The sequence below is a fragment of the Streptopelia decaocto genome (assembly GCF_964273445.1).
Source record: "Streptopelia decaocto genome assembly, chromosome: 1".
In the NCBI taxonomy this organism is placed as follows: Eukaryota; Metazoa; Chordata; class Aves; order Columbiformes; family Columbidae; genus Streptopelia; species Streptopelia decaocto.
In genome coordinates, this window is record NC_138663.1 from 209,397,284 (window position 1) to 209,413,579 (window position 16,296).

The following is a 16,296-nucleotide window of genomic DNA, read 5'->3' on the forward strand; positions in this document are numbered from 1 at the left end:
GCTCCAGAAGTGTCCTGGTTTTGTTAAAAACAAGACCGGTTCTCTTTTAGTGATTTTTCTTTCAGCTCAGTTCTTCTAGGTGGCTGCACTTCTCTGAGTTTTACCTGCATATTTCTCCTTGGATGCTGCACTCGCTGCTGATAAGAGACCAAGGGAATGCTGAAGAAGCTCGTGTTTAGATTTATTACTATGGTAGCTAAGAAACACTGATAAGTTTCCCCACGTTCCGTTGTGAGAGGGGCGTGTTTGAGGAGGGGTGGATGGCACCGGTGACTAGAACTGACCAACGGAAGTATTCCATCCCATAATCGTCATACCCCCTATATAAGAGGGTGATCACAGGGTCACTCTCTTCACCCATGGCCGGAATCTGGAGAGGCCCCTGTCTGTCTGTCTGTCTGTCTGTCTGTGATCCACAGGCCTCAGGCCCTGCATCCCGCACCCGGTTCCGCTTTGCTGTGCAGTCCCGCCCGGGACTGCCGGGGCCTGAGCTGCAGCTGCTGGAGCCGCCAGCTCCGCACCCCCAGCTCTGCTGCTCAGTGACGCCAGCGCCGCATCCAGCATGCGAGATTGGCTTTCTATATTTTGTATATATATTCTCTATTTATTAGTAGCATTAGTAAAACCCCTTAAAACTCTCCAACTTGAAGTTTAAGTCTCTCTTCCTTTCCCCTTATCTTTTTATCATCTTTCCGATCTAAGGGAAGGGGTGGCAGGAGGTAAAGGGGATAACAGGGAGCGTCTGCCACGGTTTATTGTCGCCTTGCCTTAAACATTGACAAGAAGTCACAGTTTAGGTATTTTTGGTATTTTCAGGTTTGCTCGAGGGACCACACGTCATCTCAGGACTTTTCCATGCCAGCGATGGACCACGAAAACTCACAGTAATATTTTTCCCGAAGAAGAAAGCTTTTCTTTATGCATCTTGCTAAGGGATAAAAAGAAAAGCGGGGAGAATCTTTTCAGCTGAAATTACTGAGAGAATAAAACTGCACACGGGACTGAGCTTCTTTTTCTCAGGGCCTGTCTGCTTCCACTGTTTCGTTGGCCGGGTTGAATTTCCATCAGACAACACCTTTTATAGTCTTGTTCAAAGGCGACGCTTTTTCTACTCCTCTATTTGTTTTCCTTTGCCAAGACTCCTGTCCCAAAACTGATTTGGACACTAGCTTGGAGTTCACATGGATCAGCATTTTTGTGTGAGGAATGAAAGATAAAGCAAAAGAGAAACACAAAAATAAGGGTTGGAAAGAACTGTAGCGCAATGTCGTCTCACAGAATTGTCACCACTGTTACCCACTGCATTTTTGCCCCCAACGTTTGATATATTGAGCTGTTCTACTTTGAGGCACTAACCCTGTTTGAAGCCTGCTCTTACAATTTTCAAATGAAGCAGTAACAGAAAGCCTGCTTTTGTATTTTTTGCATAAAACGGTGTGTGATCACATACTGTCATTAGAATTGACGTGGGGTTCTTCCTATGTTCTGAATACTGCAGGAAAAAAAGAGAATCTTAGAGCTCAGTAAACAAGCAAAATGCAGCACTAAGAACACTATTGGACTAATAAAATCCTCTAAAGCGGCAGAAATGGGGACCGAAGTCTATACATCAGCAGAGATGGTCCACTCCCTTAATCATCTTGGTTGCCCTGTACTGGACTCTCTCCAGTAGTTCATGAGATGAGGTTACACAGGAAGGTGTCCAGGCGGGTTGGAATGTCTGCAGAGAAGGAGACTCCACAACCTCCCTGGGCAGCCTGGGCCAGGCTCTGCCACCCTCACCAGGAACAAGTTTCTTCTCAAATTTAAGTGGAACCTCTTGTGTTCCAGTTTGTACCCATTACCCCTTGTCCTGTCATTGGTTGTCACCGAGAAGAGCCTGGCTCCATCCTCCTGACACTCACCCTTTCCATGTTGATCCCCATGAATAAGGTCACCCCTCAGTCTCCTCTTGTCCAGCTCCAGAGCCCCAGCTCCCTCAGCCTTTCCTCACACGGGAGATGCTCCACTCCCTTCAGCATCTTGGTGGCTGCGCTGGACTCTCTCCAGCAGTTCCCTGTCCTGCTGGAACTGAGGGGCCACAACTGGACACAATATTCCAGGTGTGGTCTCCCCAGGGCAGGAGAACCTCTCTGACCTACTGACCACCCCCTTCTAACCCACCCCAGGTGCCATTGGCTTCCTGGCCACAAGGGCCCAGTGCTGGCTCATGCTCACCCTGCTGTCCCCAGGACCCCCAGGTCCCTTTCCCCTACACTGCTCTCCAACAGGTCATTCCCCAACTTACACTGGAATCTGGGGTTGTTCCTGCCCAGATACAAGACTCTACACTTGCCCTTGTTCTAGTTCATTACATTTCTCCGCGCACAACTCTCCAGCCTGTCCAGGTCTCTGGATGGCAGCACAGCCTCTGGCGTGTCAGCCACTCCTCCCAGATCAGCAGAGTCTACATCCATCATCAGAGCATCTGGCAGCAAAACCTGGTGGCATCACCTCAGATCAGATGATTTTTTCAATACTTTGGAGTATCCAGGGCACCCACATGGGGTCAGGTATGACATGGGGACCACACAAGAACTGTGTATCTTTGAAGCCATGAATAATCAACCTAGGGATCCTAAAATGGTACAATGTTATGTTTGGGTGGGATTCAGGCACCTGAAGAACGAAGATGAGAATGAGGAACGAAATAATTGCTTAGGAGGCTGCACGAGAGCACACAATTCAAATAACATAAATTAAAAAATGAGAATACAAAGTATCTAACACCTGCAGAAACACACTTGTTAGTGAATCACCTTCCACATTTCTAAACTATCTCAGTAGGTTTAAGGAGAACTGGTCAAGCCTCGTGCTTATTCAACTGCAGCAAGATAAGCCTAAACTAACTTTAGTCTTATAACATAGAAACCGGTTTGCTTTGTTTTTCTGCACAATGGAGAGCGAGTCTGGATCCTCCGGAGTGAATCAGAGTAGAAGCATCACAAATTTCCCTGGAAGGTCACTACAACCTTTAGTTACTCATTAATGTAGTTTCCCATTTAGCAACACCACTCAGCATACAACAACTATTTTCATTATACTCAAATTGTGCTGATTATAACTCACAGATCCCCACACAGCTCACCCGAATTATACATTTAAAGCAAATGGGAAGCCGGGTACTGACCAGACTGAGGCATCTTCTGCAGAAGGAAACAGTAGAATATTGTGGACATTTACATGATCTGTATTTTGGGAAAGCCACAATCTTCACCAAACGTGCTTAACTCTTGTGAAGAGAGAAAAATACTTACATCTAATTTTTTTTGGTAGCATTCACCTCTTTCTTTTTAATTACCAAAAAAAATAACTTACCATCTAACCATAAGCCCAAGTTCCATGAAGTTTTTCAGGTTGGGAAGAGTTTGCCTTAGATCTGGAGTACTCAGGCCGTGCTGATATCTAAGCTACAAGAAGAGAAAATAACTAAAATTAGCAGAGCTTTCCAAATCCCAGAATCCAGTGAATATAACATTATGGTCAGTTAATCTGTTAGTTTTTGAAAGAAAGTGTAGGATAATCGAGCAGTTCCAAGAGGTCTGTTCCCCTTAAGGAAATGTTCCATTTAACACTCATAACCTCATATTAGCAAAACCCACCCAAGAACAGGGACACAATCATCAGTCAATCTGCCTGTTAAACCTCATTACGCTTTTTCCATTTCCAATCTGTAACAGGAAAGCTTAATAAAAATACACACTCAAATTCAACACAACGTTCTATATTCACCGATTCAAAATATATATTTGTGTGCAAGCACCACGTGTCATCCATAGTGTATTAATGTATGTTGGAATCACATTATTACAGCAATATCAGTTAGTAAAAATATATACTGTCACACAACAGATCTAAATCTGTGTTCCTTATGTATTTAAACTGCTGCTATTATTGTCATAATTAAACCCAGAATTCACATACAATGCCACGTAGCTATGAGAAAGGCTTTAAATATAGACTTATTTTAACCCAGTATTAAGTCCTGTGTGGGCACAAACATAAATGAAAAGATTAAATACAGACTCTACGCAAACCGCAACTTGTTTTTACCCTCAGATTATCAAATTAAGTATGCGTGACATAACTGTCACTGCCGGTAATTATAAATTACTTATTTAAGAAGTCTCCAAGATAAAAATACCTCTGAAGAAAACGGCACATGGGAGCGAAGTCGTGTTTCTTTCGAGGTTTAATCTCAAAACTTCATGAAAAACTTGCAGGGAAATTTATCCCCTTGGGGTGGTTAAAATGTGAAAGAAAAATTTCACAGAATCACAGAATCATACAGAATGGACTGGGTTGGAAAAGACCTCGGAGATCATCAAGTCCAAGTCTTGGTCCAACTCCAGTCCATTGACTAGATCATGGCACTAAGTGCCATGGCCAATCTCAGCTTAAAAACCTCCAGGGCCGGTGAGTCCAGCACCTCCCTGGGCAGCCATTCCAGTGCCTGACCACTCTCTCTGCACAGAATTGCTTTCTAATCTCCAGCCTCAATTTCCCCTGGCAGACTTGAAGCCCATGCCCCCTTGTCCTATTGCTGATGCCTGGGAGAAGAGCCCAATCCCCACCTGGCTAGAACTGCCCTTCAGGTAGTTCTAGAGAGTGCTGAGCTCACCTCTAAGCCTCCTCTTCTCCAGACTAAACAAGCCCAGCTCCCTCAGCCTAAATTCCAATATTTTTAAGATTATCAGGATGAAGCGGTTCTCAGATGTTAACACCCCCTAGAAGTCAGAGCTGGACTCTGATATACACACCCAGTAATCACACTAATTTGATACTGATAGAGCCACTTGCTGAAATACGGAACGATCCCACTCAAAGCTAAAATCGTGGGGTTTGGTTTGTATCTTTTTTGGTCCCTTTTTTAAAAATTATATTTATTATTTAGAATTACACACCTGTTTCCAGAATTCATGACAGGAAGGCCTAGGAATCCTCTAACTTAGAAAAACTGTTGACTTTTCCCAAGCAAATGGACCAATCAGTTTTCCACAGAAAAAGACTCGTGAAATTGGGAATGATTTCTGTGCTTGTCTGAGTTTTCGAAACAAAATCTGCTTTGGAAGCAAATCATCCTCAGCACTGCACTGTACAACAGGAGGCCATTTATTACATGGTTTATTATTTCCATATGGACATGGTCAAGTCATATGGTGGGCTTGGCTTCATATTTTCTGCTACAATGACAGAACCTGGATTAAGACAGCCATACAATATAAATTACGAAACGATCACCACGTTCTCCTGATGGGATTATGGTGGATTTGGTTAATCAAAGAACCAGCCTGCGGCAAAAGGAATAAAAAAGAGAACGAAAATATCAAACCCATGACATTTGTTCCTCCTACTACAATCAAATGTTCATGGAATAGCCCTTTTTAGAGTTATCCTTAAATTCTAAAGTTTCAGAGCATGAAAAGATTTGGATTAAGGGACCTCTGTGTTTCCAGCAGCCAAGATCTGAGGAATGCACGTGAGAGACCTGTATAGAAACATGAGCATTTCTGCTAAAACACATTTTCATATTGCAAAGAGTGGAGATGAACAGCAAGTGAAGATCTGAAACTACATTATATATTGGCTTTGTAATAACTTAAAGTAAAATTGCTTTATGTCAATGTTTAAGGCAAGGCGGCAATAAAGCGTGGCAGACGCTCCCTGTTATCCCCTTTACCTCCCGCCACCCCTTCCTTTAGAGCGGAAAGATGATAAGAAAGATAAGGGGAAAGGAAGAGAGACTTAGACTTTAGGTTGGAGAGTTTTAAGGGGTTTTACTAATGCTACTAATAAATAGAGAATATATATACAAAATATAGAAAGCCAATCTCGCATGCTGGATGCGGCGCTGGCGTCACTGAGCAGCAGAGCTGGGGGTGCGGAGCTGGCGGCTCCAGCAGCTGCAGCTCAGGCCCCGGAAGTCCCGGGCGGGACTGCACAGCAAAGCGGAACCGGGTGCGGGATGCAGGGCCTGAGGCCTGTGGATCACAGACAGACAGACAGACAGACAGGGGCCTCTCCAGATTCCGGCCATGGGTGAAGAGAGTGACCCTGTGATCACCCTTTTATATAGGGGGTATGATGATTATGGGATGGAATACTTCTGTTGGTCAGTTGTAGTCACCTGTGCCATCCACCCCTCCTCAAACACGCCCCTCTCACAACAGAACGTGGGAAAACGTATCAGTCTTTCTTGGCTACCATAGTAATAAATCTAAACACGAGCTTCTTCAGCATTCCCTTGGTCTCTTATCAGCAGCGAGTGCAGCATCCAAGGAGAAATATGCAGGTAAAACTCAGCAAAGTGCAGCCACCTAGAAGAACTGAGCTGGAAGAAAAGTCACTAAAAGAGAACCGGTCTTGTTTTTAACAAAACCAGGACACTTTATGTGTCTGTATCAATAGAAGTTGATGATGTATTCACAGAACAAAACTACAGGTAATCGCAGAAGCTGCCTTCTAATGACAGAAAAAAAATTATTTAAAAAAAAAAAAAATCAAAAGTGAGTTGAAGCATCAGAGCCAGGAGTTACTTCCCAGGTTTTAGTCTGGTTCCAAAATCTCCTCATTAACGCGACAAGGTTGGTATTTTTTGTTTTTTGTTTTTTTTTTTTTTTGGGTAGGTTTCTTTTTATTTTGTGTTTTGGTTTGGTTTTTTTTGCTTGCTTTTAACCATAAAGCATTTCTCATACACTTCTCCTTAAGGTCAATACTTTTTAACAGCCAACACCACACATACAGGGAAGGTTATTCCACCTCATCCAATAAACGGCAAGACACCAAACATCACTCACCGTTACAGCAGGATTCATACTAATGCCCTTTAACATCAAAATCAATTTTAAAAAGAGAAAATAATATAGGGAGAGCACAGCGGCTTTGCTCCAATGAGTTAAAAAGAGCTTAAATTTAGAGCTTATTATTATTGAAGATGTAAAGAAGGAAAAGGCAAGAGGAGAGGAATGAAACACGATGTCTGGGTAGGAAAACAAAAGCAGAACGAGGTGATCATTGTAATGTCTTAATTCTCCTAAAAAAACCAGTTCACGTTCCAATTGTCGCTACCAAACGTCACCCACCTCCAGCAGGCTAAATTTCCAAAGGGACCACGTTATCATTTGCAAAAGCAGCATTTTATTTAAAGATTAGGTTGTTCCTTCAGGATATTACGCCCAAAGAAAAGGTGCCTGTTTTAATTTCAGCACAAAAAGCGTCCAAGATTTGTGTTCACATTTATGACTGTGTGTTCTCCACGGGACTGTGAGTAAATCATTAATGATGTTCAAGTAATAAAACATTAATTGCCATTTCCTTACTAATATTTAGCTCCTATATCCAGCTTTGTTTTCCCAAGTGCTGTGTGAAATGTTACTCGATTGAACAAAAACACATATTAAAAGGTGAACTGGAAAACAAATAAGCTAAAGACATCAGAGACTTCAGACAGGAGTCTGAGTCTGTTCTCACACCAGTTACAGGCAACACTTACTCCAAAGAAACAAGATGCAGCAGATGAGATGCATCATATTTTATGAAGAGTTCAAGACAGAACAACTTATGGGTGCTGATATTTAAAGAATAAAAAATCTCACTTTGTAATTTCTCTCAATTACACAAATCAATTCATTTTACTCATGTCAGAGAGAATTTTTCAACATTTTACTGTCTGCTGTTACTTTGGCTTCTACATTAACTACCAAAGTTATTTAGAGAGGTAAGCAGCTAGTCAAATATATCTTAAAAAAAGTAGACATTCACGTCTCTACAACATTTTAGAAAACAACTCTAGATTAATCCAATTTGATTCCTTTCTCAGAAAACGTGACACTGCAAATACAGTGTGATAAACTTGAGAATTTCTGCATTATGAAAAAACTTTGAAAAGAGGACAAGAGTAATTATAACCATCAGTAAGTAACTGCCTAGACTGCTTTTGTAAAAGCTGCGTTTTAGTTTGTTTTAAGACAAGTTCAGGTAGTATCTGTACAGAAGATTCCGAAGAAAGAGAAGATTAAACTATATTAAGACCAGCCTATCATACTAGTGGGTATTTTATATCATCTTATATTTGCTATTTATTACAACATCATAGAAAACAACACATGATGAAACAAGCCGCATTTAAAACAAGTTCTCAGAATGAAGGGTAGATTTATACTTAAAACTTGTATTAGGTTTCCAATAAGAGGTTTAAACACAATTTCCATCAAAGACTAAGAAAACTGCTCTAGCTCATGCAACCACAGCATTAGCTCTAGGTGAGGCACGGCAAATAAATTAATGTTAATGCACAGAATCCCAGAATGTCAGGGGTTGGAAGGGACCTGGAAAGCTCATCCAGTGCAATCCCCCCATGGAGCAGGAACACCCAGATGAGGTTACACAGGAAGGTGTCCAGGCGGGTTGGAATGTCTGCAGAGAAGGAGACTCCACAACCTCCCTGGGCAGCCTGGGCCAGGCTCTGCCACCCTCACTGGGAAGAAGTTTCTTCTCAAATTTAAGTGGAACCCCTTGTGTTCCAGTTTGAACCCATTACCCCTTGTCCTATCACTGGTTGTCACCGAGAAGAGCCTGGCTCCATCCTCCTGACACTCACCCTTCATATATCTGTAAACATGAATGAGGTCACCCCTCAGTCTCCTCTTGTCCAGCTCCAGAGCCCCAGCTCCCTCAGCCTTTCCTCACACGGGAGATGCTCCACTCCCTTCAGCATCTTGGTGGCTGCGCTGGACTCTCTCCAGCAGTTCCCTGTCCTGCTGGAACTCAGGGGCCACAACTGGACACAATATTCCAGGTGTGGTCTCACCACATTCGTAATAAGCCAGGCATAATTGGTTTAGACTCTTAAGAGAAATAGAAAATTCAGTTGCTCCAGTTTCTACCTCCATTTCCTTCTGTGCAATGGTCTGAATTTCTATTTGAAGGAAATTTTCTAAACATCCAAGCATCTTGCAGGTCATTTGTTTTGTCAACCAGACTGCTACACTTCAGTAAAACAATGTCAGACAACAGAAAAGCTCACCGCTTTCCTAAAGGTAACAATTCCGTGATAAAACATTAATTCTTTAAATCGTGACGAGTGTAGCTAGCTCATTTGTTAACTAATTAAAATACAAACCTTCAAAGGTTCAGTTTCTCTCTGATAAAGAGATAAGCACTATTAAAGGTTTTTCAAACAAGTTGGCTTAGGAAGGCACCATTTAGCTATCTATTTCTAGATAATATCAGATTCCACCCAAAATCAAAATTAGTGCTTTTGTCTCTTCAGAAAAATAACAATATCCCGCATTTACGTGCAAAGAAGAATAGCCCATTTCCTATACTAATTCCTGTAGCAGTATTTAATGACTAATGGTACACAAACATATACATTTAATTCCAGCCAGAAACCACAGAATAGCTGGTCTATATTTTTGGAGGGGGGGAGCTCAGAATGACTCCAATTGCGAACTCATCTGTTCATCATTTACCATTTTGTTTTCCCAGCCATATCCATCTTGTCTGAAGACGTGGCAGCAGTCTCAGAGCTCAGCCTACGTTAATAGAATCCAAACACTGCCACATCAGGACACGTTACGCATATTATGTTATACATACATACATGTTATGCATATTCAGTGTAGTCGAGTCTACACCGAAACCTCCATCATTTTCGCACTTTCCTTGGTCTCTGCTGCAGGCAACTGCTCCTTGATGTTGTATTTATACAAGAGGTGGACGCAACCTCTGTGCAGGCTCATGTTAAGGCAATTCAAGAGCAATCTTAACTTGTTTTTCGGAGGTTTTTCTTGATGGCATCAAGCATTTAAAAGCCCATCTGCTGCGCAAATGTGAAAAGCCGCAAACAAAAATAGAAGCAAAAGCGTTCTTTCAATCAAGTTCGCAGCATTGGTGAGAGGCCAAGCTTTTACATAAGGTTTTCGGAGGATGGCAAGCGCTGGGACAGCAAAATAAAATACAGGTTTTAATAAAATGACATAGTTAATTGTTTTACAAGATCCTGGATGACTTTTCAGAGTGCGAAGGAGCACTGGCTGGGATTCAGATGACTAAGCACTGCAATAATGAAAACAGAAAGTGTTGTTATAATGCCTGTTGCTATATAAACAACCTTGGGGGATCAGTGAAATAATGCCTGCTGCTATATAAACAACTGTGTGTGTTTATACCTTTTGGGGGAAATTATACAATTTTACATTATTTGCACTCTTAATACGTTTCTTGCCTTTGTTTTATTAAAGCTAGCGAGTCGTTCTCGCCCTGAAGAACTACATGAGTTTACCGAAAAACCCTTAAACTTCATTAGTAAAGCTCACTGCGGTATCAATTAGATGATAATGATTAGATGTGGTATCTTTAGATGGCGTATCTCAAAATTAAACATTAAAAATGCAATTTCATTTTTCATATTTAAAGACTGTCACGGTATACAACTAGCAGAGTTTGGAATTAAATGTAAGCAAAGATTTTATATATGTGTGTATATATATATATTTTAAGGCTTCTTGGGGAAGTAGGGGGGGATAAAAAGCAACATAGCAAGTACTGTGATTATAACAAACCTTCACATCCTCAATTCTGCTGTCAGAAGGAGAAAATATATAGGACTGCCACAGGAGCGACAGCCCCCATCCAAACGCAAAGAACTGCTCAAATACACAGCTATTTTTATGGAAACGCTGACTTCGACCTCCTGCCTCCCTCTCCCAAGCGGATTTCAATGGTGTTCAGAGGTCCACCCTGGAAAGCAGATGTTTACTTTGCAATTCTTCTAAAAGCGCTAAACTAGGAAGAAAAACAAGTTACAGCGACATCGTTGAAGACCCGTGTCCTTCATTAATCCACTGGGCACCCATGGTAAAGTTCCTCGAGCTGCCCCAGCGTGCTTAAACAAGGCTTTATTAAAACCGTCTTAAAGGCCTCCCAGCACAATTTTGATTTAGCGATAATAATTAAGGCACACAAACAGCAATCAAAACACTAACAGGAGATAACAGCTCCGCTTTATGCTGTCGCTCCACAGGCTGCTTACAATTAATACTGTTGTTTTTAAAACATGCTTAGTCTAAACCAGCCCGATTTCTCCTCATTTACAAAACAGAGGTTGTTATCAATATATTTTGATCACTAACAGTCGAGACGCTGCAAAATCACTGGTCCAAGACCATCAATACTACAGTTAGGAAACACTGATCTCTACATTATGGCCAAGTGTCTGCAGAAAATAGGTTGGTCTGGAGCTCCGACTCAGTTCTTACAAACTGCATCAAATTCATATGGTCACTTTTCCTCAGTCCCTGGATCTTCCTACCCCAACACAGCCTGTCTCCTCTCCTCTCAGCCTGGGGAATTTTAGTTCACATCCATCTGAAAGGCAAGGGAAATTCATCCATGTAATTTAAGTACGTGAACAATTCAGAAGCGAGCAGGGAAACTACATTCCCTTCTGATAACAGATCAAGTTCCCTTCTACCTTCTTTGATTTCCCTTAGAACTGTATTAAGCTGCTTCTTCCCCTTGCATCCACCAAAATACAAAGTTTGATCATTATTCAAACACAGCAGCAGCCTGGACGCCAGCGCTCGGCAACTTGTAACATTCTGCCAAACGTTTAAAAATGAGAAGAAAACAACTTCATAAAACCGAGACGTGATAATAGGCAATATTGAATACTGGATTTCGGTTTCACAGCAATAGTGTTTATTGGAGATAGACCACAAGAAAATAAGGAAATAGGAGTACGTGTTTGAGCACATGCAGAACACACTGTAGAACTAAACATTTAGATGAGCCAAAAGCCGCGTTTCCTCCAGGACTCTCTCGCTCGTATTTGTGAAACCCTTCCTGAGAGTCAACACAATTCCCCTCCGGAGGGGTCTCCAACATGAGAATTCGTTGTTCGAGCCTGGTGTCCCAGTAAGGATACGGGAAACCATCGTCAAAGACAGGCTTACATAAGTAAACTATTCCTATAAAATCCAGTGGTTAGTGGGTTCGTTATAAAAATAACATATATGGGCCCCCTTGCCCATAAAGGTGCCTCTCATATACTGTGACTGTTTTATAGAAAACAACATTAAAAAAAAAGCAATTTAGGAGATAGAGCAGTTGCTGGCTTCAGAAAAGCTTCCCCAGCGAAGCGCTCAGATAACTAAAACCACGTTTACTGTTAATCTTGCTGCATTAGAGCTTGATGAGATGAAACTTTACAGCGTAACCTTTCCAGGTTCAGGTCAAAACTTCTTAAAACACCTCGCTATCACCAAATGATGCTTATTGGATTATAAGACAGGGGCACACTTACTTCCTATGACCTCATCCATCCCGAACTTTTGTAGTAGAATAATTACACCAAGCACAGAACTAAAGGTCAGACGCGCAAAAGCCAGAAGGAGACAGACAAGTAACATTTTGTACCGACAACTTAAAGGTGATGTTTTCTTTATGTGTTTATCTCCTGAGGAGTGCACAGGTAGGTACAGAGAAATCACCCACCTTGTGCTGGCTGGAAATCAGAGTGAACACAGCACAGAGCCCATATTTCATCAGGCCACATGGCCATATTGGGGCTATTCCATCAGTTGTTGGGGTGGACGAACATCCACGCTCACCAGTATTAAGCCTGTGAACTCCTCGCTGCTAATGATGAGGTTTTGATGATAGTTTAGAGCAATACAAGAAACATTCAAATCTTTTTTTTTAAAATTTGCATAGGGTGCTACTCAACTCCTCCTCCATTTATTCAATACCTCCATATTTTGATAAATCAACTCCAACACCCGGCAATTTTTACATCTGGCATCCATCCAGCTTTACCTCATGCTTTACGATGTTGCAGGAATCATTTCAGTGCGCACAAACAACGCAAAGTTTTGCAGCTATTCGTTCTTTTATGCCATTTTGGGAAAGCCCTTGTTTTAAAAATGGGTGAAATGGAGCTTTTGGCAGTTTTTCTAAAGCATTTATTCACGTTTGTGACACCTGCTCCTTCAAGAGAAAAGGTTCTTGCTTTGTGAAAGCATTACTCAAAAAGCACGTGATACAGCCCATGCTACAGAGATTAAATGTAGGAAGAATATGAGGATTTTCAGCTCCCAGCCCCATGATTTACCTATGCTGGTAGGTATCTGTATCAAAACTAGCGTGGTCAGCAGGACAAGGGCAGTGATCCTTCCCCTGTGCTCTGCATTGGGGAGGCCACACCTGGAGTATTGTGTTCAGTTCTGGGCCCCTCAGGTCAGGAAAGAGATTGAAGTGCTGGAGCGGGTCCAGAGAAGAGCAACAAGACTGGGGAAGGGACTTGAGCACAAGCCCTATGGGGAGAGGCTGAGGGAGCTGGGCTTGTTTAGTCTGGAGAAGAGGAGGCTTAGAGGTGAGCTCAGCACTCTCTAGAACTACCTGAATGGCAGTTCTAGCCAGGTGGGGATTGGGCTCCTCTCCCAGGCATCAGCAATAGGACAAGGGGCCATGAGCTTCAACTCTGCCAGGGGAAATTGAGGCTGGAGATTAGAAAGCAATTCTGTGCAGAGAGAGTGGTCAGGCATTGGAATGGCTGCCCAGGGAGGTGCTGGACTCACCGGCCCTGGAGGTTTTTAAGCTGAGACTGGACATGGCACTTAGTGCCATGATCTAGTCAATGGACTGGAGTTGGACCAAGGCTTGGACTGGATGATCTCTGAGGTCTTTTCCAACCCAGTCGATTTTGTGATTCTGTAACCATTATTGGGCAAAGGAGATTGATTTCTAAAAAAGACTAAATTTTGAATCAAATGGGGAAACCTCTCATTCATGGAGTATAGAATCAGTATTTTAAACTAAGACTTGTTTCGTATCAGGATAACAGCCTAATTCAGTGAACACCAAATGGCACTAAGGCACATCAATACTGGAAATCTTTTCTCATATGACAGATGATATTTCAAACTTAAAAGCTAAGGTCAGGGAGAATTAAACCATGGTCTGTTCAGCAATGGCAATTCTGAAAACAAACTAGCAATCTGTATCTGCTAAATTGAACCAGAGCTTGTTTTTTTTTCTATTTACACAATATTAACTCGAAATATATCCACATGAATTACACACGAGGTGAGCAAAAAAAAAAGATACAATAATAGCCCCGTTAGTGTTTCCAGTCTCTTGAAAAACAAAATACTTTAAAGCTCTGGATTTCCAGGCATTTTGGACTGATCAAAAAGTAAATGAGCCAATACATATCAGACACTTTTACTCCTTTTGCTGGAGAACAACTTGCTCTAAACTTCGACCACAGGATATAATAAGCCTGAAAGGCATTTATGGATGATTAAGCAGCTGTCATACCCAGAGCTTTCAAAACAGGATTTGTGACCTGATGTGCCAAATCTTGCGCATAGAAGTATGAGACAAACTCTGCCTCATGGAGCACAAAACATACATATTAAACTACACCACAGAAGAATAAGAGATGTGGGTGGATAAATGACAACAACAGCAGCTCAGGGAAAAAAGAAATCACAGCGTGTCACTTCCTTAACGCTAATGACACATAAGAACAATCCCAGGTTCCAGTATAAGTTGGGGAATGACCTATTAGAGAGCAGCATAGGGGTAAGGGACCTGGGGGTCCTGGGGACAGCAGGGTGACCATGAGCCAGCACTGGGCCCTTGTGGCCAGGAAGGCCAATGGTACCTGGGCTGGATGAGAAGGGGGTGGTCAGTAGGTCAGAGAGGTTCTCCTGCCCCTCTGCTCTGCCCTGGGGAGACCACACCTGGAATATTGTGTCCAGTTGTGGCCCCTCAGTTCCAGCAGTACAAGGAACTGCTGGAGAGAGTCCAGCGCAGGGCAACAAAGATGCTGAAGGGAGTGGAGCATCTCCCGTGTGAGGAAAGGCTGAGGGAGCTGGGGCTCTGGAGCTGGACAAGAGGACACTGAGGGGTGACCTCGTTCATGTTTATAAATATCTAAAGGGTGAGTGTCAGGAGGATGGAGCCAGACTCTTCTCGGTCACAACCAATGATAGGACAAGGGGTAATGGGTTCAAACTGGAACACAAGAGGTTCCACTTAAATTGGAGAAGAAACTTCTTCTCAGTGAGGGTGGCAGAGCCTGGCCCAGGCTGCCCAGGGAGGTTGTGGAGTCTCCTTCTGTGCAGACATTCCAACCCGCCTGGACACCTTCCTGTGTAACCTCATCTGGGTGTTCCTGCTCCATGGGGGGATTGCACTGGATGAGCTTTCCAGGTCCCTTCCAATCCTTGACATTCTGGGATTCTGTGAATTATTTTTATGAAATAAAGCAAATGGGGTTTCGGGAAACAATACGCATTTTAGCATGATGTTTTTTTTCCCCACAACAACATGGCAGAAAGTGAGAAGGCTTCTGAAGGATGAGAAAGACTCAGCAATGAGGTTCACGGATTTCACAGGTGTTAACACTTTATGTCTGAAAGTCAAGCTTTGTCTGCAGAGCACACACCCTACTCGTTAGGAAAAACTATACACAACATCTTTTTCTGACACTAACATACTGTGCCACAGCTTGATAACAGACTTCCCACTTGCCTATCTCTTCCAATTTCAAAATGTAGTGCTTATATATACTACAAAGCAGTTTAACTTGGCAAATCACACGTGTTTATGTCAGCTTAACTATATCAGGAACCCATTTTCCTTTTGATTACTACATTTTGGTTCTATTTTAAACACATACTCGTTTTTTTTTTTTTAAATTTAGCAGGCTGACGAGTGAACGCGCAGAGACGATGACAGCTACACAGTACACAAGTGATCTAAGGCACAGAGCATGCTTGTGGGGGGTGCTCCCCAAAATTAGTTTGGAGAAGAGACTCCAGGCACAGCTGGTGGTACCACCTCTTCTATTCCACCCTATTCCCCACGCTGTTCACCCCACCTCATCTGCTCCAGACTCCGCTGCAACCCAAGCAAGAAGCACCACCTCCAACGCCGCCTGGGTTCAACCTGCAAGTCATGGAATCATAGAATAGTTTGGGTTGGAAGGACCTTCCAAACTCATACAGTCCAACCCCTACCATGAGCAGGGACATCTTCACCCAGATCAGATTGCTCAGAGCCCCGTCCAGCCTGGCCTGGGATGTCTCCAGGGATGGCATCAATCCAGGCTGGGGATGGAGAGCAGCCCCCAGGAGAAGGACTTGGGGGTGCTGGAGGGTGAAAGATTGGCTATGAGCCGGCAACGTGCGCTTGCAGCCCAGAAATCCGCCCGTGTCCTGGGCTGCATCCCCAGCAGCGTGAGCA

At 42.8% G+C, this 16,296-nt stretch overlaps 1 protein-coding gene across 1 annotated transcript in view; it reads right to left on the minus strand.

The window, feature by feature from the left end:
• The window catches only part of UVRAG (UV radiation resistance associated), a 113,334-nt gene that overhangs the window by 13,216 nt on the left and 83,822 nt on the right, over positions 1–16,296 (minus strand). The window contains exon 14 of the mRNA XM_082043722.1: positions 3,358–3,449. Within this exon, the coding sequence (XP_081899848.1) occupies positions 3,358–3,449 (92 nt within the window). The remainder of the gene's footprint in view (positions 1–3,357; positions 3,450–16,296) is intronic.